Source organism: Ictalurus punctatus, chromosome 12 (assembly GCF_001660625.3).
Source record: "Ictalurus punctatus breed USDA103 chromosome 12, Coco_2.0, whole genome shotgun sequence".
NCBI classification, from domain to species: Eukaryota; Metazoa; Chordata; class Actinopteri; order Siluriformes; family Ictaluridae; genus Ictalurus; species Ictalurus punctatus.
In genome coordinates, this window is record NC_030427.2 from 27,743,711 (window position 1) to 27,771,210 (window position 27,500).

General features: G+C 45.5%; 1 protein-coding gene across 1 annotated transcript in view; it reads left to right on the forward strand.

Moving 5' to 3' along the window:
• The window catches only part of jarid2b (jumonji, AT rich interactive domain 2b), a 117,774-nt gene that overhangs the window by 65,412 nt on the left and 24,862 nt on the right, over nucleotides 1-27,500 (forward strand). Inside the window, exons 3-5 of the mRNA XM_017481047.3 lie at nucleotides 956-1,079; nucleotides 17,717-17,886; nucleotides 26,759-26,926. Of these exons, the coding sequence (XP_017336536.1) occupies nucleotides 956-1,079; nucleotides 17,717-17,886; nucleotides 26,759-26,926 (462 nt within the window). The remainder of the gene's footprint in view (nucleotides 1-955; nucleotides 1,080-17,716; nucleotides 17,887-26,758; nucleotides 26,927-27,500) is intronic.

Consider the following 27,500-nt stretch of genomic DNA (forward strand, 5'->3'; position numbering starts at 1 on the left):
GAGAAAATTTATAGATCTATCCGGATTAACGTAGACACAACCTTAAATAGACACCTGCAGTGCGCCGTCGTCGTCGCCGTCGTCATCATCCGCCGTCTTGTTCGTTCAGAGTTGAACGGGTCACGCGACTAAAAATACGTCGTCGTTTTTGAACATCTCCGTCTTGTCGGCCCACGCGACACCACGAAAATAACGTTACCAGCTATCCACTCGGGAGAGCGTTTCCGGAAAGCTCCGTTTTATCCGCCGGACAAAACCGCCGTCTCGGTGTGCACGGAAGGACCAAACGTAGAGGTGCGTTTTGAGATTTATCCGGATCAACGTAGACGTGGCCTTAAAAAACTCCAGCGTTTTTCCTCGATCTCACCGCGTCGATTCAAAGACACGGAAGGTAAATAAACGCCTACGCGCAGGGACAGGGGTGCGAGCGTATCCGGACGTTTCTGCGTGGACGCGCGGATTTATTTATTTATTTGTTTATTTATTTAGCGCCGGTGTAGACCGAGTGCAGTTTTCGGATCTATCCGGATTAACGTGGACGCCGCCTGAGGAGAGGAAGGAATAAACAAAAACCGAGGACGTCGGGTGATCTCTAAATGTCACAGTTTGACAAGTTTCAGCTCCGCCCCTTTAACTTAAAAGGCAGCTTTATGTTATCGGATCTCCTCCTGAAGACTTCCTGTATCAGTGTTCTGAAAAAAAGTTCTGACACTGGAGACTCCTTCCAGAACTGAACATCTCCTAACAGAAAACTTCGCCATGTCAATGAATACACACTTTTTTTTTTTTTGTTTTTTTTTTTTTGGGGGTTTTAATTTAATTTATTTTTATTTTTTTAAGTCAGTTTATGTGGAGAGTTCAGTGTACACGTGTTAGATGTTATTCACCACCTTCTGTGGGGCTCTAAGGGCAGTTCTGTGACGCTCTCTGTCTCTCTTTCTGTGTGTGTGTGTAGGTTCTCTGTCGAGTGTCCAGCTCAATGGTTCTGGCTCTAAGGGAGGACGTAAAGAGGACGACTCTCGCTCACAGAGCACGGACGGAGGGAGCGAGTGCTGGGAGGATGGACCGGCCAAAAAGAGGTGAGAAAAGTCTCAACGCACACGTACACGCCCAAATCAGACTGTATTCATACATCTCCTCCCCCCATCTTTCTTTCTCAATGCGTGTCAAGTAGTGAGTGTATAAGAGCAGGACGTGGAGTGTGTCGCAGAACAAAGACGAATAGCGTGACGTGACGTGGATCAATCAAGCGATTAAATCAGTGTCTTCACTATATAAAAGATACCGAGAATCAGCTCGTGAAATCCGAATCTCGTCGAGAAGGGAAAGCCGACAGCGAGGACGCGGATCCTCGCCGTGTGACCCGTACATTCCTCCCATAATTCCTTTCTTTCGTGGCGATCGGTTCTGATAGCCGTTCGGTACTGCGCACCGTGCTTATTAGCGAGATAATGATAACGCGACCGCTTCCACAATAGAGTTGTCATTTGGGGGGGTGGGGGTGGGGGGGGGTGGTGAGGGTGGTGGTGGTGGGGGGGGGGAATCAGAGGGCTTTATAATAAGCACTCATTCTTTGAAATTAATTTTCGTTTCTTGTCACTTTTAATTAGTCTCTTTTAAGCCGCGCTTAGTATTTGTTTGAATTAATAATTAAAGAGGAAGGGAAATGAGATGTGATATGTACAGTGCGCAATTAACTCTTCGCCATGTTTAAATTATATATTTATTTATTTTTGTAGCGCAAATGCGCTAAGCCACTTAAAGGGGCGAAAGCAATTGCCTCAGACAAGACGTAGTGTGTTTTTCTTTCTTACTACCCACAGGCAAATAAACGACAAGCACTTTAGGTGTAGTGTGCCTTTAAAAAAAATAAATAAATAAAAAAATAAAACTTTTGGAAATCGTTCGGCCCGAGCACCGGGGCGATGCAGTCTCTATTCCTTTTAATAGAGTTATTTTTCAACTCAATTGATCTTGATTTATTTCAAGCCATATCCCGTGCGACTTTTCAATGATTTGTGCGGTGTCGTGCTGTACAAGTCGGATAGTGAAGCTGAACGTCTGAAATAGCTCAGTGACAAATCCCCGGCTCAGGATTTCTCTCACGCTCAGGTAAGTAATAAAATACGATGCTGACTTATGAAGCTTTATTTATTTATTTATTTATTTATTTATTTATTTATTTATTTATTATGGCTGTGTTTGCAGATGACTTCCATTCAGATTCTCTCATTCAGCATCTACGCATGTGTACACCCAGGTGTGGACTAATGAGGAGACATTTATTAGCTAACCCATCAGGCAAATGTACCGCCCAGACTCATGTTGTGGTTGCCAGGCTAATACAATTTCACCCCAAAGTGCTTATCAGATTAAATCCATTAATGTCAAATAATGAAAATCAGTCAGTACTCGAATTCCTGGTTCGAGGAATTACGTGTCGACGTGGTCCTCATACTCTGCTGATCATGCCTTGCTTTGTTTTTTTTGACTAGAATGCGTCTTCACTTGACGCTTAGGGTAGTGCACTAGGTGGAGAGTACCATGCAATAGTAGTGTGTTGCTCCACGTATGAAATGACTTGAATGTATCCAAGACAGGTCACTGAGTGTAAATATCCAAACGGACTGACCCCCGAACAGAACCGAGCCGTTGTCCTGTACGGAGCTACCCTGTGGAAAAGTCTATCCCTTTTTTCAAGGCTTATCCTTCATGCCCTTCATTCACACACCTGTGTTCGTTCTCACGTGCTACAAGAGCGGAACTGTAATATAGACCAGGGTGTGTATATTAATGTGGTTCCCATGAAATCCTCAGAACGCTCAAAGAAATATCTTTCGATTCCTTTTTATGTGCTCGTCCTTACTTGCCGTAATGTAACTCGGAAGCCCAGTGGAGCTTTAGTTATCTTAGCTAGACCTGCATTGGAGGTAGTACAAAGTTCTTAAGGATGTATTCGCACCCTTCCTGGTCTTCAGGAACAGAAGGAGTTTTTCTTTGATCTGAGCTTGTGTACACTCGGGCACGCTTATCTCGGAGGAAAGCCCGTAGATGAAAAGAGTCGGCCTCATGAAGCACCCATTCATCCAGGACTCTCTGTATATCCACACACACACACACACACAAACACATGCAGCGAACACCCAGGCCCAGTGAAGTGCCAGCTCTCCCTCTGAAGAGGGCTGAATCGATCTCCAGAGGGGCTGCATAGGAACAAAAGTACCACAAACTGACACCGAATCAAAGGCAGCACTGGCCAAAACACACACAGCCGTCCAGACTGCAGCAGATGTCCAGTCCGGCCCCCTCCTGGAAATCCATTCACCGCTGCTCTGTGTGAGTGGGTGCGCCAGAGTCTATCAGGTAGCATGTACTTACTTGTGGGTATAAGCCAGGCAGTGTATACGGTTTGTCTGGGCGAGGATCAGCGTGCAACACCTGCCTGCAGTCTTACCTGTCATTTAATACAGCATGGCAATCTTTAATCATAGCTCTGCCCTCTAGACACCACCATTAAAACAGCGGTGAGAAGGAGAGACAGACCGAGAGGTGGGGAGAGGAAGAACGAGAGACGGAATGGGGAGGGAGGGAGAGAGAGAGAGAGAGAGAGAGAGAGAGAGAGAGAGAGAGCGCAACCGAGCTGGGATTTAAATAAGCACAAAGAGAGTGGGCCTCCATTGCCACACTGTCAACAACAGCGGCTTTTTGCTCTCGAGTTCCTTTCTCTGCCTTTCATTAGAGAGGCAGCTCTGCTCAGCCCTAATGAGAGACCCGCTCACTTGGCACCGTGCGCCCGTCTGTGCTTTTACCACTTTTTTTTTTTTGTTGTGGCCACCATGTGTTTGCTGCAGTTCTTCTTGGCTTGGCTGTGTCCGATTGAGGAGGTGCCAGCATCTCCTACACCTGGCCTGGGTGGTGAAAAAAAAACAGGAAAGGGAGGAAAAGCGGGATGAAGAGAAGGGGAGTGGTGTGAGCACATCAAGGTCCAGGTGCCAGGGTACCAGGTTGCGGGGAAAGGCCATGGCGAGGCGGATGAGATCAGCGCTGTGTTTGCGTTCCCAGGCTTCTAAGAGATGCAGATCTTGCAGAAACTTTAGTTTGTGCCAAAAGGCATAGCTGACATTGGACTCGGGGCACACGTGGTACCCATCGGACTGGCGGGAACCCTGCGCCAAGGGCTTCTTTTGTTTGTCCTCGCTAGTTTGTTTGCCCACTTGAAATTCCCTCTCATAGTGAACAGTACTGGTATGCTTGATCGCTTTCACCGTGTAGTCGGTGCCAAATCGTTTCCTAGTAGTTTGCCAATTCCAGCTCTCTTCCCTCTGTGTTCCTCCTCCTCAGTTCTGCAGTTTGGTTTGTTTTTTGTCGATTCGATGCACCCGTTCAAGCAGGCGTGCAGCCATCGCCTGTTTCTATAGCTTCACAATGGCATTATTGATTTTGCCGATCAGTGTGTTGAACGGTGTCAGGAATCGATGCTGGCTACAAAGACAGCGATTAGGCGTGATTGCTCACTCTCAGTGGAGTAATGACTTGTGTGTTTAGCATGCAGTGGGTCTGCATGTAGCGGAGGAGGGAAGGGGGCAAGGGGTGGAGTGAGAAACTGAGATCCAGGTATGTTGTTTGATTCCACAATCCCGTTGAGTCATTGCCCAGGTACGGCTTTCTGGCTCCAAGGGATTGCTGAGTCACCGAGCAGAAATGTCCTTTGGTCGAGAGCTTAACTGAAGTGTTTGCTGTCGGGACTCAAGGCTGCGGGGCGTGGCTGATCTTTATTGGATAAGGAGGGAGTGGAAAAGGGTGCATTTAAGATTGATATGACATTGATACACGAGGTCATTTCAAAAAGATTTTTTGGTTGGTTGAAGATACATGGACACCCAGTTGAAGAGGATTCTTGAGCAATAGAGATTAAAAAAAAAACCCTTTCTTTGTCTTGGCGTTCTAATGGTATCTAAAGCTACCATATGCACGGGTTTAGTCACACCTGTATACGCTAAGCCTGACCAAATTTCTCCTTTTGAGTGGTAGGCGTATATACCTTGTGTAAAAGAAATCGAACATGGTTCCTTTGTTCAGTTCACAATCGGAGCAAGATGTGACTCATTTGGCACGATACAAATGTGTGATTTCCTGTGTCATTGAAACGATTCCTTGCTCTCTTTTGGTTGCAAACAGTATTGCATATGAATTGCTCACTAGTCTACAGCAGTCCAAGATCTCTCTTGGCACCTTTCTGTCGCGTTATTGTCCCGACAATGCGTGTGTTACACTCCCCAGGGCCTGGAAACATGGGGTAGCCTAGAGCTGGATCTTTGTCTGCTTGTGGAAGTTATTAGCTAGCTAGTGAATCTAGAGACAAGGCCAAGACTGAAAGGCTCGAGTGGTAGCACCTGTCTGATCTGTGGTGTCTCGTTTCGTCATTAAAACACACAGTCTGTTCAGTCCATGGCCTATAAACAGTGATAGACATCTTAAAAGGGGACGGGGGGATGGACACGGACGTTTATAGGCTTATTGGTCTCTCTTGTGCTTTGTTTTTCTCCTGTTCTGTCTGTTCTACAATCCCCCCCAACGACACCCCCCCCCCCCCCTTTTGTCATTCTCACAGCTCTAGGTACTGTTCCACAAAGTCAGCAAAATATGCATCTTTTGTATGTTCCCAGCATCTACTGTTTTTTTTTTTTTTTGCACATGTTCAGAAGAGGGCACAACAAGATGATCTAATCAAAAGTGTGCTAGCCAGAAACACAGTTCTGGAGACACTGGAACGTGTACTCACTTAGGTCATCATTTATTTGAAAATATGAATCATGTGTGAACCAAATGACGAAGACTTGTGAATGTTTGGAACAGCCATGCGAAAGTCTACAAGCATTCCCTGCCTCTGACTTCAGCTTGCCCTACCACTTTCCTTCCATCGTGGGTGAGGACACGGTGTAGGGGGAGTTACTGTGGGCCACCATATTTTATAAATGCAGGCACGAAGGCATGGCGGTGGTAAGATTGATCTTGTCCGAATAGCTGTGTTGATAAAACCAGCATACAAAGCCATTATTGAATAGTTGCTCGAATGCTTCTTTCCCCTACTCTTGGAACACATGGATAACACACATGGTCTTACACACCTGTAATGTTGAACAAGAGTGTGTGTGTGAAACCTGGCTGCTCAGTTTTGCTTGCTCTTTGTGCTCACCCCACCAATGTCCTAATATGTGGCAACGGGAGGGGGATGGGAAGTAAGGGGTCAAAAAAAATGGGGTCATCTCTGGTGGTCCCGTTTGCTCAGACAGACAGAAAAGCAATAAACACTTCAGCTCCGGCAGCTGTGTTTACATTAAGCATCCACAGTCGGGTTCTCCTTGGGGAATGGTGTTAAAGTCACACTTATTTATTTCCAAGCAGGAGGTCAGCCTTGCTTTCTGGCTTGTCATGACTGCATCAAGAAGAAATGTCTGTCCTGGGTCCTTCTCGGCACCCTTTTTCTCCGAGGCGTGGATTTGTGATCGCAACATCAATCGTTACTACTTGTATTCATGCATTTTGTCTTTGTGGATCATTTTGTTCTGTTCTATGTCTTTAAATAAATGCGTTGTACCCTACATTATCTTGGGGTTACTGAGCATAAAGCACCTATCACCGAGTCAGGGTTTTGGACCTTCATTATCCAGTACATTGTTGGGTTTGCTGACCCTGCCGGACCAGCTTTGGGGGATTTTGACACCTTACAGCAGCAGGGATTTGGGTTTTCATGTCCCAGCACATGGTCGGTGGGTACTTTTAAACCAGCGACCTCGTACCATGTTCGGCTAGCTGGCCTAATAATCTGCTCAGGGTTTTTATTTTTTTTTATTTGGACTTTAATGACCAAGTACCATGGTCAAATTTCTAGTCCATGCTGATTGATCCAAGAGTTCCAGGTTGTAGTTTTTTTGACATTCCTGCCCCTCTATAATGTTAGCAGGATTCCCCAACGGAGTTCAGGGTCTTCTCTACCTCCCCAGCACTGAACTGCTCTGCACGTGTGTTTCTGGCTGTGTTTTGTGCTCCTATGAGCCAGCTGCTCTGTACTGGCAGGCAGTGCAGGGAGAGTTTATCATGAACATGTGGCCCATCTGGAGCTGTTTAGCGTTAAAGGGGGGGAAAGAAAGAGAGAAAAAGAAAGGCAGGAAAATGAGAGCGAGAGCTTGACTGAGAACGTCAGCCAGTAGCCGTGAACAAAATTTGTCGCTCTCCGCACTCGGGGACGTTTGTTGTCTTTTGGCCAATCGCCTATAGGATTAACTGGATGTCAGGACAAGTGTAAACAAATCTCTCGTTTTCCATAGTGATGGTGAATTTTAAACTGCATGCCAACACAGGCAAGCGAGCTGTATTATGGACATGTCTTTCATGTGCTAGCATCATATTAACTATTCTCGTGTGCATTTTAATAAGCTTCTTCTATATGAAGCTTGTAACGTGATATTAATTGGTTTGCTGATACGTGCCGTGAGGATTTGAGATTCTTGGTCTGTTCTTTGATGATCGTTTATTTCCAGAAGCTTCTTTACTAATACTACTACTATGTTTTGACCATGTTAATGACCAGGCTGACTTGGTACAGATGTGCAGTTTACCCCTTGTCCAGGATGCCTCAGATGGGTGCATCTGGGGGGGGGGGAAGCAGCTCATGTTAACACTGAAAAGAGGTTCGGCAGTTCCCACAAAGAATTTAAGCCATTGCCAACCCTCCCTCTCTGAACCTCAAATAGCTTCACCCCCTAGGGTCGATCGGAGCCTGCTCTCTCTTCATCGCATCATCCATCTACTCGCTCTACTCATTCATCTCGCTCTCCCTCCCTCCGCGGCTCACCCCTGCTCCTCTCGTCTGCCGCTGAGATTAGGAGCGACTCCTGCCGATAAGGAATGCTTTGATACCCTGCGGCTGGCCTGGAAGGGTCACACTGTTTACTCGTGGTGCCTAAGCCAAGCTTTTGTTTGCGGAAGCGCCCTTCCCCCCTTGCCCCTACCTCTATCTCATGCTCTTTTAGGCGAGTGTTAACCTCTGCCGATGACAGACGAGCACACTAGAGTACCTTTGTGTGATTCTCTCCATCCTGCAAGTGGAAAGCTCCAGAGTGAGATTACATTACCAGAGATTTTGAGGTCTCGCCAGGAACCTGCCCGTGACCCCTTCTATTGACCGGTAGGGGGTCAGTAGGGTTTGTTTGTATGTTCTGAATGGAGAGATCACCTTTAACCCATTTAAAAAGGAACCAATAGAATGAAGAGTTAACCTCCACTACGTAGCAATTTTCAACAACACGTTTCTTCGTACACGCGTTTAAAAGCACGGGATTGTGCGTGTCTCAGTGTGCTAGTGATGTATACCAGTGCATGCGGTGAACCAGCTTTGGGGAAAACCTCAGATCACAGCAGCTGTTGCTTATAAAGCGAGGTAACGTGAAGGTTATGAAAGCATTTCCTCCTCCTCCCCTCCTATCCTGTGTTTTTTAGCCGAGCGAGTCTGGGCCGAGCCGCTGTAGTTTTCCGGCGGGACCGAACTCCTGCTTTTCGCTCGTGCCGCTACTCTCAGAGCTAATCAGTGATACAGAACAGCAACACGTGTAGAAACATCAGAGCGGCGGCACTTTGAAGGCTGAGGTGGAGGAGATTAGACCGGGATGAATAGGGACATCCTGTGGTAATCCCCCCTCCTCTGCAGGTGCTCACCCACCTCTCTCACGATTTTCCCTTTCTGTATTCATTCCCTTCTTTCTTTCTTTGTCAGAATATAAGGCCAGAAAGTTTCTTGTTCTTTGCTTCTCATTCTTTCTCTTCCCCTCCTCCTATCTTTCTGGAATCTTGGCCAGCTCTACTGAACTCCAGAGAGCGCCATTAGCCCTCTAACCCCATAGCTCAGCCTCCCGATGATAAGGTTTTAGTCTTTTCAGCCTCAGCAGGACAAGATAGTGTGACGGCGGTAAAGTAACGAGTCGGGCATGTATACACTCGCAAAAGCACCTTTGTTTCCATTTCTCTGGTGTAGAAATGAGACCGGGCGCTCTCTCTTTCGCCGATCACTCGTTCTTCCCTGCTGTCTTTCACCCAGCACGGTCATTCTCCTCTGCTCTCTTTAACCCGGCGCTCTGCTTTTTTAGGACTGATTGGCGCGTCGGGGTAAGGGGATCGGCGCCCTTCCATCCCCCCGTGATGATTTCAGCCTATTGTGGGTTTTTATCAGTGTTGAATAATGCATGGCTCTTGCCTCCCATTAAAACTCGCACCATTGTGAGAGCCACTATCTGCCCCATTAAGGAGCACACAGGCCAGGAAGCTCAGTGGGGTTATTGGGTTTCAGGATCTCTTGCTCAGGATGGAAGGGAGAGGAAAGCTCCGACGGAAGAGGGACGTCTCGAGGAGCCGGTCGTTGGCTCCTTTAGTTCCGCTTCAGGGCCGAGTGGGTGATAGAGGAGAGGAGTAGAGGATGTGGTCAATATGGAGTGCACCCTCCTCCTTTTTTTTAGTCTGATTTATAACCATATTACCTCCAAGCAGAGCCAGAGCTCAGTCTTTGCAGCACTCCAGCAGCGTTCCCTGGCGGCTTAGCGTCGGTGCCGACTTACCATCTGCTGACCGAGCGCTGAGGAAAAAGCGCACACGGCTGATTCAGTTGAACTGTGTATGCCATGGTTGAACAGTTTGTGATTCATGAGCTTTTTAAACACTGCCAGAAAAACCAAAACAAACAAAAAAAAAACCACATGCATGATTAACTCCGTGCAAAGAGTAACGGGTAAATAAGTAGGACTTCGACATGCCACCTGCATTTCAGGCCTGTGTGGAGTCAGCTGCGCTAATCTGTCAATCATCCGTACACTCATTTTTCTAGCGGTGAAAGGTGTGCCCTCATACCGCTGCGTCTTCCAGCAACGCTCAGGTTTCTGTTTCTCAGCGTTTTCAGGGCTTCAGTTTGAAGCCAGTGGGGGTTTCTTGTTCCATCTGCTTTTAATACACTCTGCATACTCAGCGTTTGAGTCCCGTAGATGTGGTCCGGGGTCAGAGTTGGACGTCTTGGGGATATCCCTCCTCCTGTGACTCGTCTGCAGGTGCTTGCTTGCCCGTTTCTCTATTTCGGTATGTTTCCCAGTCTATCCGTGTTGCTGAATGCTTGAGAACCGCTTATCTATTCACCGCATCACTGCGATTACCACATGGATAATTTAACCACATGTGACCTGTTTACTTCTAACTATAAACACAGCTAAAACCATTAACCTCTAACAATAAAGGCAACCATGGGAAGCTGTCCTTATGCGGTTCTTACTTGAACGTACAGTACGAAGTATTTCCACTCGCTTGCATCGTATCCCTGCGAGCTCAAATACCGTGAATGCGTAACCACAAATTCTTCAAACGTGTTGCTTATATATATATATATATTTTTTTTAAACTGAGGAATTACAAAAAGATGCGTTTTTGTGTAAAGCTTGACTTCCTCGACAGCCCCCTTCGGAGTTCTGAGTAAAATCGGCTTCATTTTTTTTTTTCTTCAGTACAAGGAAACATTGCACGTTCACTACAGATGCAGTTGATGGAAATTGTGTTGAAACAACTCTAAACAAATACAGCAAAGGGTTCTGTCGTAGCGGACCATCACCGTCGTGATTTCATTTAACAGCTTTGTTCTGTCTCGTTCGGTTCGACGCTCGGTTCCTTTGATGTCCCTTGAGAAATTGCATGCGTTGTACCTTTTTTGCTTCTTGGACATGAAGCGCTGAATTAGATTTGAAACCATCGTGGATTGCAGTCTTAAATGTTGTTGAGATGGGTGATATTTTATTAAGGCGCTTGGCCTCTGGCCCGGGTATGTGGGGATGATTTGTTTTGAAGTGTTTATATGTGTGTGTTGGCTTGCACTTCAGCTCAGCTCAGTTTCCCCAAAACGTCTCTGACATTGTGATGAACTGTCAGTCGGCGTGTAATCTCTTGTGAAAAATAGCTGCTGGCTTTGTCCCCAGGGAAGATTTCTCTTCTCTCTCTGCCATTTGTCCACATTCCAGTCTCTGTCAACAGCCCAGGATTCTTCACTTATCCAACCTGCACAGCTGTGAGTCTCTCTCTCGCGCTCTCTCTCTCTCTCTCTCTCTTTGTCACGTCGTCTCTATAACAAGGCAGCCGAACATATGAAGCAAGGCCTCCATTATCAGCTGGATGGAGACGCGGGCTTCTGGGCTCTGTGTGGTTTCCGTCATCTCTTGCAGAATTCCCGAGCATGTTTTGACTTTAATTTGTGCTGGTCAATGCCGAGCCCGAGGCTCACGACGCCCTGCTGTGTTTGGGTGCTTCGCCCAGAGCGGTGTGTGAGCGGATTTTTCACAGTAAGAGTAATAGTCGGGAGGAATTTGGCATCTGGCAGGTGATAGAGGAAGGAATAAAGCTATAGAGCTGTGTGTGTGTGTGTGTGTGTGTGTGGCAGTACAGCTCGTTCAGGGATGCCACTTTATAAATGAAGCCGTGCAAAACCCTGGGTGTTTGTCTTCACAGAATTCTCTCTCTCTCTCTCTCTCTCTCTCTCTCTCTCTCTCTCTCTCTCTCTCTCTCTCTCTCTCTGACTTGGTTCAGTTTGTGAGGCTTTTTATTGCTTATGGCTGCCAAAGGAAAGAAAAATGGTAATTGCACAAATTAACCAAACAATAATATAACTAAACGTACACGATGTAAATATACAGCGGGGGGAAATAAGTATCGGGCGCGTCAACATTTTTTTCAGTAAGTATATTTCCAATGAGGCTATTCACATGAAATTTTCACCAGACATCAGTATTCACTCAAGAAATCTGGATATATACAGAATTCACAACATTAAAGTCCATAAATAAAGTAATGTGTAATAAAGCGGAATGACACGGGAGAAAAGTACCGATCACACTAACTGAAACGTATTTAATACTTCGTGGAGAAGCCTCTGTTTGTAATGACGGCCTCGAGACACTTCCTGTATGAAGGACTGAATGGTCGCAGTATTCAAGTGTGATTTTGGTCCGTTCTTCTAAACATATCGTCTTTTATACTTATTTCCCCCACTGAATCCTGGGTAATAGACGATAACCTAATATAAAACACCATAAAATGTGCTCAATATGCAAATGTATAATAATGTGTATATATTTATTACGATAATAATGTGTATATATAAATTCACGTTTATTTCATAGCTGTACGAACTAGCCAGGTGTTTATGCAATTGATGAAGCACAACGGAAAGTAATTAATGAAGGAGTTACAGATACCACCCTGAAGTGGATTATTTTCCTGTGATTGCATCGTCATGAAGTGTTTTACTGTTCTTACACCAGAGCAATTTTCCAAAGCTAATGTGTTTATGGTTTTTTTTTTCCCCCTCATTATTATTAAAGAAGGGGACAATTTTTTTTTTTTATCCATTTATAGCCGCATTTAATGTTGTGGAATATATGCGAATCAGGTTTTACCACACGTTATAGCAGCTATTCACTCTCCTACCTTAATTATTATTATTATTATTATTATTATTATTATTATTATTATTATCTCTCCCAAGAAACTGCGAAGCTGGAAAACTTATGAACGGCTTTACCGCTGACTATTCGGCCCTGTTTACACCAGTGCGTTTTCGCTTTAAAACGGCGTCCACGATGTCATTTCCACTGCGTTTCAGAAACGATCTTCGCTACACGACCGAAAACGCATGTCACATGACCATTTGTGCACACTGGGCATGTGCATACAAGTGTAAACAGGAAGTCGGATGCTAGTCCAACCCGGCGTTCCATGTAGGGCTTACGCCGCTTGAAATGAGATTTGTTTTCGATCGCTCTAATCGTAGCTCGCCTCTTGCGCATGTAGCAGCTGCAGTTTTATAAAATACAGAATCGAACTGCACAGTGGCTGCTAAGAATGACGACAAAGCCAGCAAAGCTCGCGGTCCGGTCTCCGTGTTGTCATACGGTAGCGGCTCAGGGAAGGATACGCGACGATCCAGAAGACCCGATCAGGGGACGAATGTGGGCGGGGCCACGCCTTCGTTTTTTGTTCATTTACACTGAAACGCGATCCCGGGGTTTTCAAACTAAAGCGGGGTCTTCGGCGTTTCCGAAAGTCTCCACCGGAGTAGTGTAGACGGCAGGCGTAACCGTAGCAACAGTTATGTGTTTTAAAATGAAAACGCACACTAGCGTAAACAGGGCTTTAGAAAGTGCTCACACTTAACATTCCTTCTAAAAATTTAAAAACAAAAAAAAAAAAAAAACCCCAGAAAGATTGCACGTTTTTAAATCCGTATCCGTGGAGTTTAAGTACGAGTAAGTAAATACGTCTGCAAGTAAGTCGTTACTATAGAAACAACAGCGTATTCGAACGAAGACGTCATTATAAACCGTAAAGCTGGAACTACTGTCAGAGCTGCTGTTCTAGATAATTAATCAATGCCTTCTGACTAACCGGAGTAAAGAATCCGATAGCACTGTGCTATAAGGTGGTGTAATGTATAATAGAATATCTAATAAGCTCAAGTATTGATCCCGACAAGCACTTCCCTGATATATTCCCAGTAGTTCCTCCTCCCCCTCCCCCTTTCCATCATATTCTCCATTAGTGATCACAGACACTCTTTATCTCCCTCTGTCTCGGGCTCTTACTTCACCTCTGTCTATTTTCTGTTATTTACCGTCATTTAGTCGTACAGTCGCTCATCAAAGCCGAGCCACGTTTCACAGGGAGCGGTAGGTTTATAGCGGCACGTTCTTCTCATTTTCTGCCACCGCAGGAAATGGCCTTTGCATATTTCATGCCGTTCTCTGATGTTCTAATATTCACACGCTTATTTATTTATTTATTTATATATTTATTTATTTAAAAAGCGTTTGGGTTGATGTGGGTTTCTTTCAGTGCTGCCTCTCAAGCACATCATGTGACCTCTCTATAGTGTAAATGGGCAGGCTGGATTGGAACATGGGTGCTGTTCACGAACACGCCGTTAGGTATGCAGTTATATAGACCACACGGTCGCGCGGAGTTTTCACCTTCCTGCAGGAAAAATGCCCTCGTTTACCGATGTTTCATTCTGCTTGGGAAATCATAACGCCTTCCTTCACGTGCAGAGACAGCAGGAGGAAGCAGCATCCCGAGAGGATGGATGTGTCCGACGGAAGAACGGCGCTGGTCGGAATCGATTGGCGGTGCCGTCTCGCCGAGGAATCGCGCTAACGGGCGTCTGATTTTGAACGCGCGGTTCATTTGTACAGCAGGAGGACACGTTTGATCTTTTTCTCTTTCCCCTGCGTGTTCGGTGCGAAGCACGCCTCAAGAGCCGAGGGCCGCGATCCTCGTCGTGCCGAAAAAATGAATACGTGCGCACAGAGGATGACGCCGTCCTGTTGTTACACAAGGGTGGCAAAAGAGATACGGCACAAGTATACCGTCGGTGTATTTTTAAAAATGTCGAAAACAGTGTCAAAGAAGGAGGCGTGGCATCTCCATGCATTTCGGTCAGTGAAAGGGGTGGAGCTTCGGTGCCTGTCAGTGTTAACGAAGGAGGCGTGGCCTCCATGCATGTTGGTCGGTGAAAGGGGTGGAGCTTCGGTGCCTGTCAGTGTTAACGAAGGAGGCGTGGCCTCCATGCATGTTGGTCGGTGAAAGGGGTGGAGCTTCGGTGCCTGTCAGTGTTAACGAAGGAGGCGTGGCCTCCATGCATATTGATCGGTGAAAGGGGTGGAGCTTCGGTAGTATTGTGAAATTGCAAGTGGAAATTGCTAGATGAATAAATAAATGAATCGATTTTAACATCTAATTGTTTGCTTTTTCGAGTGGATCAAATCGTATTGCTTTTTGGCTAGCCCTATACACTTTTTGGCTAGCTTTAGTCTCTCTTTTATCATTAGGACGCAAATATATGAAGATGACACGTCACTTCTGCTGACCTTTTCACCTCCTTCTGTTCCACTGCTGTAAATTGATTGATTGATTGATTGATTGATTTTTAAATAAAAAGGGCTGATCGGATCCTTTCCAGATTCACAGTGGTGTTATTATGGTCGCTAGGCAGAGACTTGAATTGTACACCATTTTAATATCCGGGATTATTTACTGCATTAGTTATTATTTAGGGCATTTTCTTTCTTTCTTTGTCTTCAGATTTCTGCACACTTTTTTTCCCCCAAGTACTGAATTTATAAGCGTTCTGACCGTCAGATCCGTCTTAGTAATTTATTTCTTTCTTTTGCTCAACTCGGCGTGTCCTTGCCCTTGCTTCTCACGTTTATAACCTGGCGACCTTTTAGCGCTCGGTAACGAAACGTCATTGAGGTTTATTCACATCGAAGCGCCTTCCGTCCCGTGTTTTACGAGCGACGCAAAGCAACCAAGGAGTCTGGGGAAAACGACCGAGTTCCGTGACTCGAAGCAGCGGACCGATCGGGTCGTTCGTCTTCTGTGGTATAGGAGTCGTCGTGAGTGACGCCATTTAAATGACGCGATATTTAACACAAAAACACGCGCATTTAACGCAGCAGACGTGGATTCGGGATGTAGTTACGTTTCAGAAACCCGGGGGGGGAAGATGGCCGATTTAACATGAGAAAAGCCAAATCCTGTCCCTTCACGTCACCGCAGTGTGAACTTCCTATTTATTTATTTATTTATTTATTCTAATAAAGTTGTCAAACATTTCCCATTTTGAATAAGACTGTATGATTTTATTTTTTCTTCTTCTGTCTTACACCACGGTACACTCGCCTCTTAAACCTCTAGCCTCTTGCATATGAAACGACATCTGGAGAGTTCTGGAACAGAACGGCGTGCATGACTGCTCCTCGTATTCACCAGCATGACCAGCAAGTTTCTAATCAGAATAAATATATATATATATATATATATATATATTTTTTTTTTAAAGAGGAAAAGGATAAAAGAGCAGAGGGTTCAGGAGAATCAAAGCTCCTAGCTTTAAAAAGTCTGCCTGCAATTTGATGCATCCTTTGTACTTCTTATCACTCCTCAGCTGCAGCAGACGCCTCGGCGGCGTTTAACCGAGAAACTTAATTACATTTCAGGGCCGTGACACGAATCAGGATTCGGTAATTACGAGGCAGCCGGACGGCAGCTGGCAGGTGCTGCTCTGGAGCAGAGCGAGGGGGGAAAGCAGAGCACCCTCGGCCCTTCTCTCCGCTCTGACACTCCTTGGATAATAATTATACGAAGCCGGCGCCATGGCCCGGGCCGTGCCGATCCGATCCAGATTGACTGAATTAGTTGCAGCAACAGTGAGAGCCAGAGTCACGCTTTAACATTTCTGAGAGCAAGTACAGCGCGAGGAATTTATAGCCCTGTGTAGCGTTATTCGAGACGCGCTGCTTAAGAGGGGGATTTGTTTTCATAATGTGGCCATAAAGACCAGAGTGTAATATGTAATCCATGTAGTCTCTCTCGTGCGCGCTCTCTCTCTCTCTCATGCTCTCTCTCTCATGCGTTGTCTCGCTCTTTGTTTTGGGGAATTAATTTTAGCTAACGGTAGCTTTTCTGACAAGACTGTATCGAGGAAAATATTACCAATAGAGGTATTTCAGGTATATATATATAAAAAAAAATGATTCCTTTCACTGGTATGAGCACGAACAATTCATCAAAAGAATCTGAATCAGCATGAAAACAATATCCAACCCGTTAGAGGTGAAGGGGCGTGGCCTCTGAGACTGTCAGTTCCAGTAAAGAAGCGCGCATCATCTGTGCCCGGGTGAAGGTGATTGGGGCATGGCCCACGTACCTGTTGCTTAAAGAAGGCGTGGCCTCGGTTCGTCTTGCTCAGTGAAGGAGGTGGAGCCTCGGTGTCTGTCAGTTTCAGTGAAGTAGGCGTGGCGTTAGTGCATGTCACTCAGCGAAGGAGGTGCAGTCCCATTTGAAGGAGGTCGTGGCTGCTTTGGTGCATCTCTCAGTGAAGGGGGTGGAGCCTTTGTGTCAGTCTCAATGAAGAAGGTTTAAGGCTTTAGTCCATGTCACTCAATGAAAGTGGTGCGTGTCAGTGTCAGTGAAGGAGGCGTGGCCTCCATGCATATCGGTCAGTGAAGGGGGTGGAGCTTCGGTGGATATCAGTGTTAATGAAGGAGGCGTGGCCTCCATGCATGTCGCTCAGAGAAGGGGGTGGAGCTTTGGTGGATATCAGTGTTAATGAAGGAGGCGTGGCCTCCATGCATATCGTCAGTGAAGGGGGTGGAGCTTCAGTGCCTGTCAGTCTCAGTGAAGGAGGCGTGGCCTCCATGCATGTTGCTCAGAGAAGGGGGTGGAGCTTCAGTGCCTGTCAGTCTCAGTGAAGGAGGCGTGGCCTCCATGCATGTTGCTCAGAGAAGGGGGTGTGGTATCTGTGCATGTCAGTCTCAGTGAAGGCTTCTGTGTCTCGGTTTCTGTGGAGGAGGCGTGGCTACTGTCCACCTTAGTATATAAGCAAGCTTTCTCTTTTTCCTTAATTTTTTCCCCATTCCAATAAAATCTAAAAGGCATTGCATCACATAGAAATTCATTGTTAGCTTTGCATGCATGTGACGTGTCGGCTTGTCGATCGTCTCAAAAGTCACTTCATCCTTTCCCCGTACGGTGTGAGTGTATATTCATGTCGAGGATCATCGGTGTTTGGTGCTACACGTTTTGTAGTCGGTTTGTTCTAAATCCAGTTTTATTAATCGTGTTTCGTCATCTCTGTCAGACCCAGACTGCAGGCCCAGAGGAAATTTGCTCAGTCTCAGCCCAACTCTCCCAGCAGCACGCCGGTGAAGATGGCCGACGCGTCGCTGCCCACGCCAGCCACGCAGATCACCGATCTCTCCAGACGCAAGCCCAAGACCGAGGACTTCCTCACGTTCCTCTGCCTCCGAGGTAGTGTTTTTAAATTTAATATCCTATCTATTTTACCTCACCTATATAAAGGAATCAGGTTTTAAGCATTCGGTGGAATTTATTTTCCTTCTACAGTATATTCCTTCTTCTCAGGGTTTGGGATTTGAGTCTTGTTCTTGTCTTGATTCAACCCACAGTGGCTCTTTGTTTATAGCTGAGGTGTGAGATTTGACCCCCGTGAGATACTGAAGGATAGTGTTGTAATCGAAGAAAAGCCGAGTGCAGTCACGCAGCACGCAAAGGCTTCTGGGACACAAACACAAATAGGTCCATTAGTCAGATTAGGTATTACTATTAACCCAGACCGGCCCTGTAAAGTGGGTTAAAAAGCAGTTCCAGAGCCACACAGGAAACAACAAAATCCGCCCTTAAGGGATGAGACACACACACACACACACACACACACACACACACACACACACACAGAGATACACTAAGGATCCAAAGGCCCAGCCCATCCTTCCATGCTCATCACACTTCATCACATGGTAATAAAAGTGACAGAGGGCCGTTTGGCAGCTCCTCTCTGTATCAAATGCATTTTCATAATGCACTTCTAAATGAGAGAGGCTGGGCCAACACACACACACACACACACACACACACACACACACACACACACACAATTTCAAACGATCTGTCTATCAGCCCAGGAGGTTAGCTATCCATTGTGTGTGTTTCTGCACGCTTGTCTGTCCTTCTGTCTGTCTCTATCTGTCTGCATGTCTCTGTCCCTCTCCGTCTCTATCTGTCTGCGTGTCTCTGTCCCTCTCCGTCTCTATCTGTCTGCATGTCTCTGTCCCTCTCCGTCTCTATCTGTCTGCGTGTCTCTGTCCCTCTCCGTCTCTATCTGTCTGCATGTCTGTCTGTCCCTCTCTGTCTATATCTGTCTGCGTGTCTCTGTCCCTCTCCGTCTCTATCTGTCTGCATGTCTCTGTCCCTCTCTGTCTCTATCTGTCTGCATGTCTGTCTGTCCCTCTGTCTATATCTGTCTGCATGTCTGTCCCTATCTGTCTGTCTGCATGTCTGTCAGTCCGCCTCTCTCAATCTGTCTGTATGTCTGTCTCTATCTGTCTGCATGTCTGTCTGTCCTTCTCTGTCTCTATCTGTCTGTCTGTCTCCATCTACACATCTGTCTGCCTGTCTTTTTGTTTGTGTCTATGTCTGTCTGGCTGCGTATCTGTCTCTACCTGTCTCCTCGTGTCTCGGTATGTCTGTTGCTGTCTGACTCAGTCTCTATCTGCCTGTTTACTTCTGCCTTCAGTGTGTCTCTGTTTCTGCGCTCTGCTTTTCTGCTTTTTCCCCGTCTGTGTGTCTGTCTGCCTGCCTGCCTGTGTCTCTTTCATAATGGAGTAAGCTGTTGTAAAAGAGTCCGGGCTCAGCTCTGAGGTCTGCTCGAGGCGTCTGGGTGTTCACGGTCTCTCACTCGCACAGTCCTGTGTCTTTACTCCCACACACACACACACACAGATGCACTGCCCGCTCAGTCGGCAATACACTGGCACTATTATTTATAGATCAGACACTCCTGCTGAGATCAGCCCTGTGTGTGTGTGTGTGTGAGTGAAAACTCCCACATCTTATACAGCTGTAATGCCATTTTTATACAGCTCATGGCCGTGTGTAGTAAAATGAAGACGGACTAGTGTGTGTTTTAGGCTGGGTGTGTAACATGTACAGGGCAGTGCTTTAACTCTAAAGTATTTCTAGTGTGCACAAACCTCCAATTAGTATTTTATCCGTCCCATTTTAGTCTGCAGAGGTGTGGGTGTGTGTGTCTCAGAGCCGCTCTGATCTCTCGCTCCGGCTGTCGATTTTTCCGAGAAAGCGAGAGTGTGAGAGGCGGGTAAATGTTTTTTCTCCTCTCTGAAACCGATCGAAGGCCGCCGAGGTCACGGGGCCGTGTGCGTGTGTACGGCGGCTCACGTCCGAGCCGAGCTTCGGCTTTATCTCAGAAATCCAGTTAGGCCGGACGGCCGTGTGTGGCACGAAGGCACCGCGCCGAGGCTTGTGCTTAACAGCGTTGCTGTAATCATTCACAGGAAGTGCAGGGAACAGCCACGAGGAGTTTCTGCACCAGCGGAGTTTCATCGTCCTGCTGTGATGAGCTCCGATTTTTAATCCTTAAACGTGGAATGGTTTTTAATCTCCTTGGGGAGAGCTTTAATTTATGATGCAACGTACAGTAATGTGACAGACACGCACACGAGCACCCCTGTACACTGCTTTATATTCAAGCTTGGGTGGGTATTTATAACCGTGATTGTGTGTGTGTGTATACGTACGTGTTTTTATATCCTGGTGGGGATCAAATGTCCCCACAAGGATAGGAATATCTGACGCTTTCGGCTGGTCCTTAAGAGGAACTCCAGCTTTTCGGCTACTGAGGTTAAGATTAGAGTTAGATTTACGTGTAACGTTGTTACTTAATTAGCTACGTTGATGATCGTCAGTGGATGGTCCTCACATGTATAAGTAAACGTGTGTGTGTGTGTGTGTGTGTGTGTGGGGAGGGGGGTGGGGGTGTACCGAGTGTATCAAGTTACTGCACTTTCCAGGTCGTCGTTGTTAGTGATGTCTATTCTGCTTTATCACTGCGCACACATATATACACACACACACAGATAAAGTGGCAGTGTGTTACATAATACGCAGCTGTAACTATAGGCCCTTTGAGCAAGCGCTCAATTCTGCTTCAAATCTAATGTAAACGTGTGTGATCTGACGGATGTCACGAAAGTCTGATGTATTTTTGAGTCGCGTGAGTGTATGTGCCATTAAAACTCATCCGAGGAACAAAGATGGCCGGTGTCAATTTAATTAAGTGCGTTGTCGTGTGGTGTTACACCTCAGAGGTGCTTGCGCGAGCATGTGCATGTGCACGTGTGTGTGTGTGCACGTGTGTGTGTAGGCTGATTGAATTTGCCCAGTGAGTCCTCAGGCTCAGGGCAAACTGGGTTAATGGATTCGCAGACATTCAGGAATGTAAATTAGAGGAGATTTAATCCGTAATCCTGCCTCACTCTGCAGTAGAGATGATGGTATTAAAAGCCATCCCCCACTTTCCATCCCCCTTCCCACCCCCCCGTTGTGACGGGAAGCGTGTGTGCACTTCACTCTCCGACATCTGCGGCCAGGACCTTTAACCCCGCCCGATAGGGGATCTATTAACCCGATGATCTCAGGTGTGTAATTGGCTCTTGGCGTATTATCCCGGGATTATTCATGTTTCATTTCTAATTATTTGACATTACGTAGTTGCTCTGTTGTGTTAAGCCTCTGGAATACTTGGTCGTTGTTTTTTTTTGCACGTACGCTAGCACAGTCGTACACACAGCCTTTCAAAGTATACTCCAGTTGACATGTACGCGTACACAGCCGGACAACTTGCACTACCCCTTCTGGCCTACAGGAGTCAGTACAGAGCATTTAGAGAATTTACTCCTATGCTTTGGATCATTGTCCTGCTGCATAATCCATTTACACTTAAATTTCAACTTACGGACTGAAGACCGGACATTCTCCTTTAGGATTTTCTGGTAGAGAGCAGAATTCATGTTTCCCTCAATTACTGCAAGTTGTCCAGGCCCTGAAGCAGTAAAGCATCCCCACACCATCACACTTCCTCCACCATGCTTGACCATAGGAATGATGATTTTTTTGTGGAATTCTGTGTTTGGTTTACTCCAGATGTAACAGGACTCCTGTCTTCCAAACAGTTCCACTTTCGACTCATCAATCCACAGAACATTCTCCCAAAAGGTTTGAGGATCATCAAGGTGTGTTTTGGTAAAATTCAGACGAGTCTTAATGTTCTTCAGGGTTAGCAGTGGTTTTCACCTCACCACTCTTCCATGGATGCCATTTTCCCGCAGAGTCTTTCTGATAGTGGAGACATGAACAGTGACCTTTATTGACGCGAGAGAGGCCTGTAGGTCCTTTCTTGTCCTTTCTCTTTGGTGACTTCCTGGATGAGTCGTCGCTGTGCTCTTGGAGGAATTTTAGAAGGTCGGACACTTCTGGGAAGGTTCACTACTGTGTCGAGTTTTTCCATTTGGAGATAACGGCTCTCGCTGTGGTTCTCTGGAGTCCCAGAGCCTTTGAAATATCTTTGTAGCCCTTCCCAGACTGATGTATTACAATCACATTCTTCCTCATCATTTCTGGAATTTTTTTCAACTTTGCCATAATGTGTTACACCGTGACCTTCTAACCAACTTCATACTATTGAAGAAGTTCTATGTAAGTGTTGATGTGATTGAACAGGGTTTGCAGTAATCAGGCCTGGTTGCGTCTAGTCCAGCTGAACCCCATCATCAATGCAGTTCCATAGATTTGAGGAATCAGTAACTACGGGTGCAAATACATTTTCACACAGGCCCAGTTGGTATTGGAGAACTTTTGCTTCAATAAATAACATGATCATTTACAAACTCTATTTTGTGTTTACTCAGGCTGCCTTTCTGTGATCTTACATGTTATTTTAATTTCTGAAACTATTTAGTATGAGAGAGGGACAAAAACAGAAGAAATCAGGACGGGGGCAAATACTTAATAAGGACAATATAATAATGTTGTTAACACATTTATATACCCCAAAACATTTTCTTTTCTCTTCCTTTTGTTTCCCCCTCTTGCACGTAGCTTTCCAAGACGTGGCAGCAAATTAACTCGTCCACACGATCGAGAAACGTCATTAAATAATACACGTGACCTGGATTTGATTAGATTAGATTAGATTGGATTGGATTTTATCTGAGGTGGCTAGTGTTTTGATTCTTGCTTAATCCTCATTTCTTAATTTAAATAAAGAAATAAATAAATAAATAAATAATAAATCTCCTAATGAAATGGGTTTCATATGTAAAGAGGCTATTTGTAGATCTGAGAGTTCAGACGCAGGGCAGACGCAGATCTCGATCAGCACTCTTTAGTCTGCGAGGCCTTGTTAAAACCCCGGCTTGGCCGTAATTAAGCCACAGAATCCATCCGCTAACCGCTTTTCGAGGCAACCGGCCAATCGGAGCGCGGGGTTTCTCCGGGCGCTCGCGCCGGATTGGCTGTTTAAATAAACCTCACTCGCTCCGTCTTGATCCCATAAAAAGAACAAGGCCTATAAGTAGACAGTTTTGCTTGTAATTATGTCTGCGCATGGTTTAAAACTGACGATCGTAATGAACGCCTTCACCCTTAATTATGATTTGCGTCAGCTCGAGCACAATATGAAAGCGTGTGTAATTGGAGCTCTGTTGGTGGGGGGGGGGGGGGGGGGGGAGGCCTGGCTTTTATTTTCCACTCCGTCTTGAAGATGACAGCGCCGCAGCCGGCGCCACAGACGGAGCGAGCCCAGGGTGGAGCAAACCGGAGCGAGAGGCGCTCCTAGATCTGGCCACGATGACACGAGGTGCTCTCGCGATCACAGTAGGGGATTGTCCTGCGCTCGGACGCTCTGCCTTCGAGGCTTTGACCTCTCACCTCGCTCGGAGGAGGAGGAGGAGCTCGGCGTAATCGCAGCCATTTCCTCAATTAGCTGAGTCATTTGCTGCTGATTGCGAGTGGCCCTCGTTTGGTTTGTTTACTCTCTGTTCGCTCGTCGTTTGAGGAATTGAGTCGTTTGGGAAAGGGGAAAAGCTGATACAGATGTGCGCAGCTGTCGCAAGCCTGGTCGATGTCTCTCTGTCTCGCGCACACACACACACACACACACACACAGAGCCTGGAAGAACGGAGCTCTTGAGACGCAGTATTGTGTTGACTCAGAAGCTCAAAGCCGGCTATTAAATCTATAGAGGAGTCGTATATCCTTAAGCGCATTCCACACCTGCACGTCTCTCCTTCTTTCTTCGTCTGATTTAGCACGAGGCATTTAAAGTATCAGATAGTCTGCGAGTGAGTGTTTTATTCAGCTACAGCGATCATCTTACTGCCTCTGTAAGGGTGTCTGTGCGAGCGTTTGATCTTTTAAGCCCACACTTAGACCAACATAACATTTTTATGTTTAGATTATTAGATTATATTTGATTTATTTATTTTTTTTCCCAGGTCCAGACACGTGATGCATGCTCCTGACTGGCTTTGAACTTTTATTTGTTTGTTTGTTTGTTTGTTTATTTTTAATCCTGTGGCGGTTTTAAAGATCGGTTTAGTGAGGCTGAGATGGAGATCGGTGTCGCTCGGTGTTACTCGGTGTTGACGTCACGACGGAAAACTTCCCAGTCGAAAGCATTCACGCGTCGTAGTTCTGTAGCGTCGTGTTTTTATCCGACGTTTGATCGAGTCAGTCGGACGTAGCGCAGATCGTGCTAACTGTGCGCGCATCTCGTCCTCGTTTTTAACGATGCGGAAGCCGAGCGTTTTGTTTATCGGTTTGTGATGTTGAACCAAATACAAACATCTTTTCAGGAAGTGGAAATTTTTATTATTGTTCAACCGCTTCTTCTTCTTATTATTATTATTATTATTATTATTATTATTATTATTATTTATATATTTTTTGTTTCATTCCTATAATTGTTTTTCGTTTACTTTAGATTTTATTTTTAGGGGGCCAAGCACCGAAGGTCTGTCAACATCCTATTGTTATTCTACCTTTTCTTATCATCTTTTATTTAGCGTAGTGTAGTTTATATATTTTTTAATTGATTTTAGCTTATATATAATTATATTTTTTATTTTTTATTTATATTTAATTTATAAAATAATTTATATTTTTTAAGTTTAGTGTAGTTTTTTTTTATTTATTTATTTTAGTTTATATATTTTATTGAGGTTGTGTATTTCAGCTTATATATTATTTTATCTTTTATTAAGGTTTAGTGTGGTGTGTTTATATTTCTAGCTCATTAAATTCAGTTATTAATTAATCAATTAATTTATTATTATTATTATTATTATTATTATTATTGAACTATTATTTAGTGAATTGCTTGTTTATTTTCCTCTAGCAGTTGCCGTGATTTATATAATCATCACACTGACTTAATTGTGATATTCCATTTTAGTGTGTGTGTGTGTGTGTGTGTGTGGTGTATGTGTGTGTGTGTTAATCCTTCTAGCTCCCTCTATATTAGACCATACATAAGCTTTACAATGAGCTCTTTGTTTCCTGTGACCCTTCACCTTTAACCCCACAGACTAGGCTCTGACCTCTGCCCCTAGAGGTCATGCTGTGACACTGCACACTCTCGCTCTGAACTAATGTTCAAGCAGCTGCGCTCTTTATCGGCTCTGTTTGAATGGACAGAACCGTGAGGTCGTGTTAAAGGTCTCGTTCAGGTTCAGTGTACTGGTGTTTGAAGAGAAACATGCTCTGTGATCATCCTGATCGCCGATGAGAACCTCTCGGACGTCGTGTTTATTTGTCGACGGGGTTTCAGGTCAGCCCTTTGTGATACTGAGGAGAGAATAAGAGAAAATGAAGCTGCGCTTGTGTGTGTGAGTTACAGTACAGGATTTTCTGCTCTGTTGCCCTTTAGCATGTGTTTATATATCGAAATGAAGCTTCTATCCGTGTTATAAGCAGCAGATACATGACTAAAGTAATTATCATGTTCATAAACTATCAGCGCGTTAGGTGAGATGCTCATACACGAGCTGTCACTGCACTGTACACACCCTGTAAATGAATATGTCTGGTTTATATGTCATGTGGACCGAGACACAATGCATGTCTTCGTTCGTTTGTTTTTTTTTTTTTTTTTGTAAGCGAACAATCACTCGTCTGCAATTTCTAATCGAATCTGGGAAATAGTCGCTTTATTGTTCGGAAAGCGTATTATATAATGTATTCGATGGTCTTTAAACCTACATGAAGATTTCTCCAACAGTTCCAACGTTTGTGCGGTTCAATTAATGTATTTCTTAAGTACTCGGTACCTTCGGACCAATCGGATTTGAGAGTTCAAAAGCGCTGATCAGAACACTTCGCAGCAGCAGTCTTAGTGCTTGGACCCCTACTCTTTCTTCCAGCAGAATTAGAAGCGCTTCATACGGAGTAATCAGGAACCCAGTCTCTCCTTTCAGCCCCTCCTTCTCCCTCATCCCGTGTCTCTTTAACTCCTCTCTCGCTCTCCAATTAGCCGAGCAGATCCCAGACCTGCCAGTCCATATGCTGGGAGAAATGTTTCATTCCCTCTGTGATTCAGTTAGCGCCGCGAATCTGAAGCTGCCTCTGAGATACGCCCCTGAGATATGCCCAGGCGCTCGATCGGACGTTGCATTATTTGTGCCTGATGTTAATGTGCACCCTACATCCCTGATCTCTTAGAGAGTCCATGGGTATGACACGCTTTAGTTTGTTACAGTGAGTCCGGTATCTTTTTAAACTGGACTGTGCACAACTCTGTACATCACCGATGTACTATAACGTGATGGGATTAAATCATTCGATGTTAACTGGAAAAAAAAAAAAAAAGTTAGGCTCGAAGAGCAGGAGGCCACGCCTCTTTCACTGTGACCACGCCTCTTTTACCAGGACTAAAAGGTAGAAAGGCCGTGACTCCGTCAATGGGACCGGCAGGAATGCAGACCTGTGTCTAAGGAGGTAGATTTGATCGTGTTTCTTTCAAAAAAAAAATGTGCACTGCCTATAAATCAATCAATCAATCAATCAATCAATCAGTCTCTCCAAGATTTTGCGAATCGCAGAAATGAATGCAAAATCATAGTGTTCTGAGGAGCTTTCCGTTATAAAAAAAAAAAAATCTAAATTACCGTGTGGTATCCGTTTGATTCAGATGTAATTTTGAGGACAACTTTCTCAACCTTAGGTCTTTTAATCTTCTCATGTGTCTCTGAGCTAACACTCTCTCTCTCTCTCTCTCTCTCTCTCTCTCTCTCTCTCTCTCTCTAGGCTCCCCGGCTTTACCCAGTAACATGGCCTACTTCGGCAGCTCTCAGGATGAGGACGAGCTGGAGGACGATGACGAATGCGAGGAGGAGAAGCCGCCCAGCGTGGCATCCACGTCATGCCAGTCCACACCACGGAAAGGCAAACCTCCCGGCAGACTCAACGGACAGGGTGAGACGAGAGCTCTGAGAGCCAGGGGCTACAGAAATGTGTCCGTTTTATTGTGTGGAAAGCTTTAGTGTGATGCAGTCAGGAACCAACTCAACCTGGGGGTCTAGTTTAATCTTCCAACAGATTTCAGATTTCCTCCGTGATGATGACGGATATACAGATCCACACTGTGCAAAAAAAAAATCAGCTCGGAGAGCGATTTCTGTTCGTTTCTGTCGTGGTGTAGAAATCGGCGTCCCGTCAGCATTGAACAACGACTTTACCCGTTAGTTTTAGGTACCAACTACATGGACACTTTGGTACTTAATCTAAAAGCACAGATCAAGCTGTAGTACCGTGCAGTGGAAGAAAATATTGGTTGCGCTTTAACAGTATGAATGTAAAGGGGTGTGTGTGTGTGTGTGTGTGTGAGAGTGTGTGTGATCACTGGGGAACTCGCGTGGGAGCACGGCGCGACGCTTCATCTCTCCTCTCCAATTATCACTTAGTGGGAAGAGCGGTAACAAGGTGTTTATGTATTCAGCCGACAGCTGTGCAGAGGGGCGCTGTAGGCTCTACACACACCCCTGAGCAC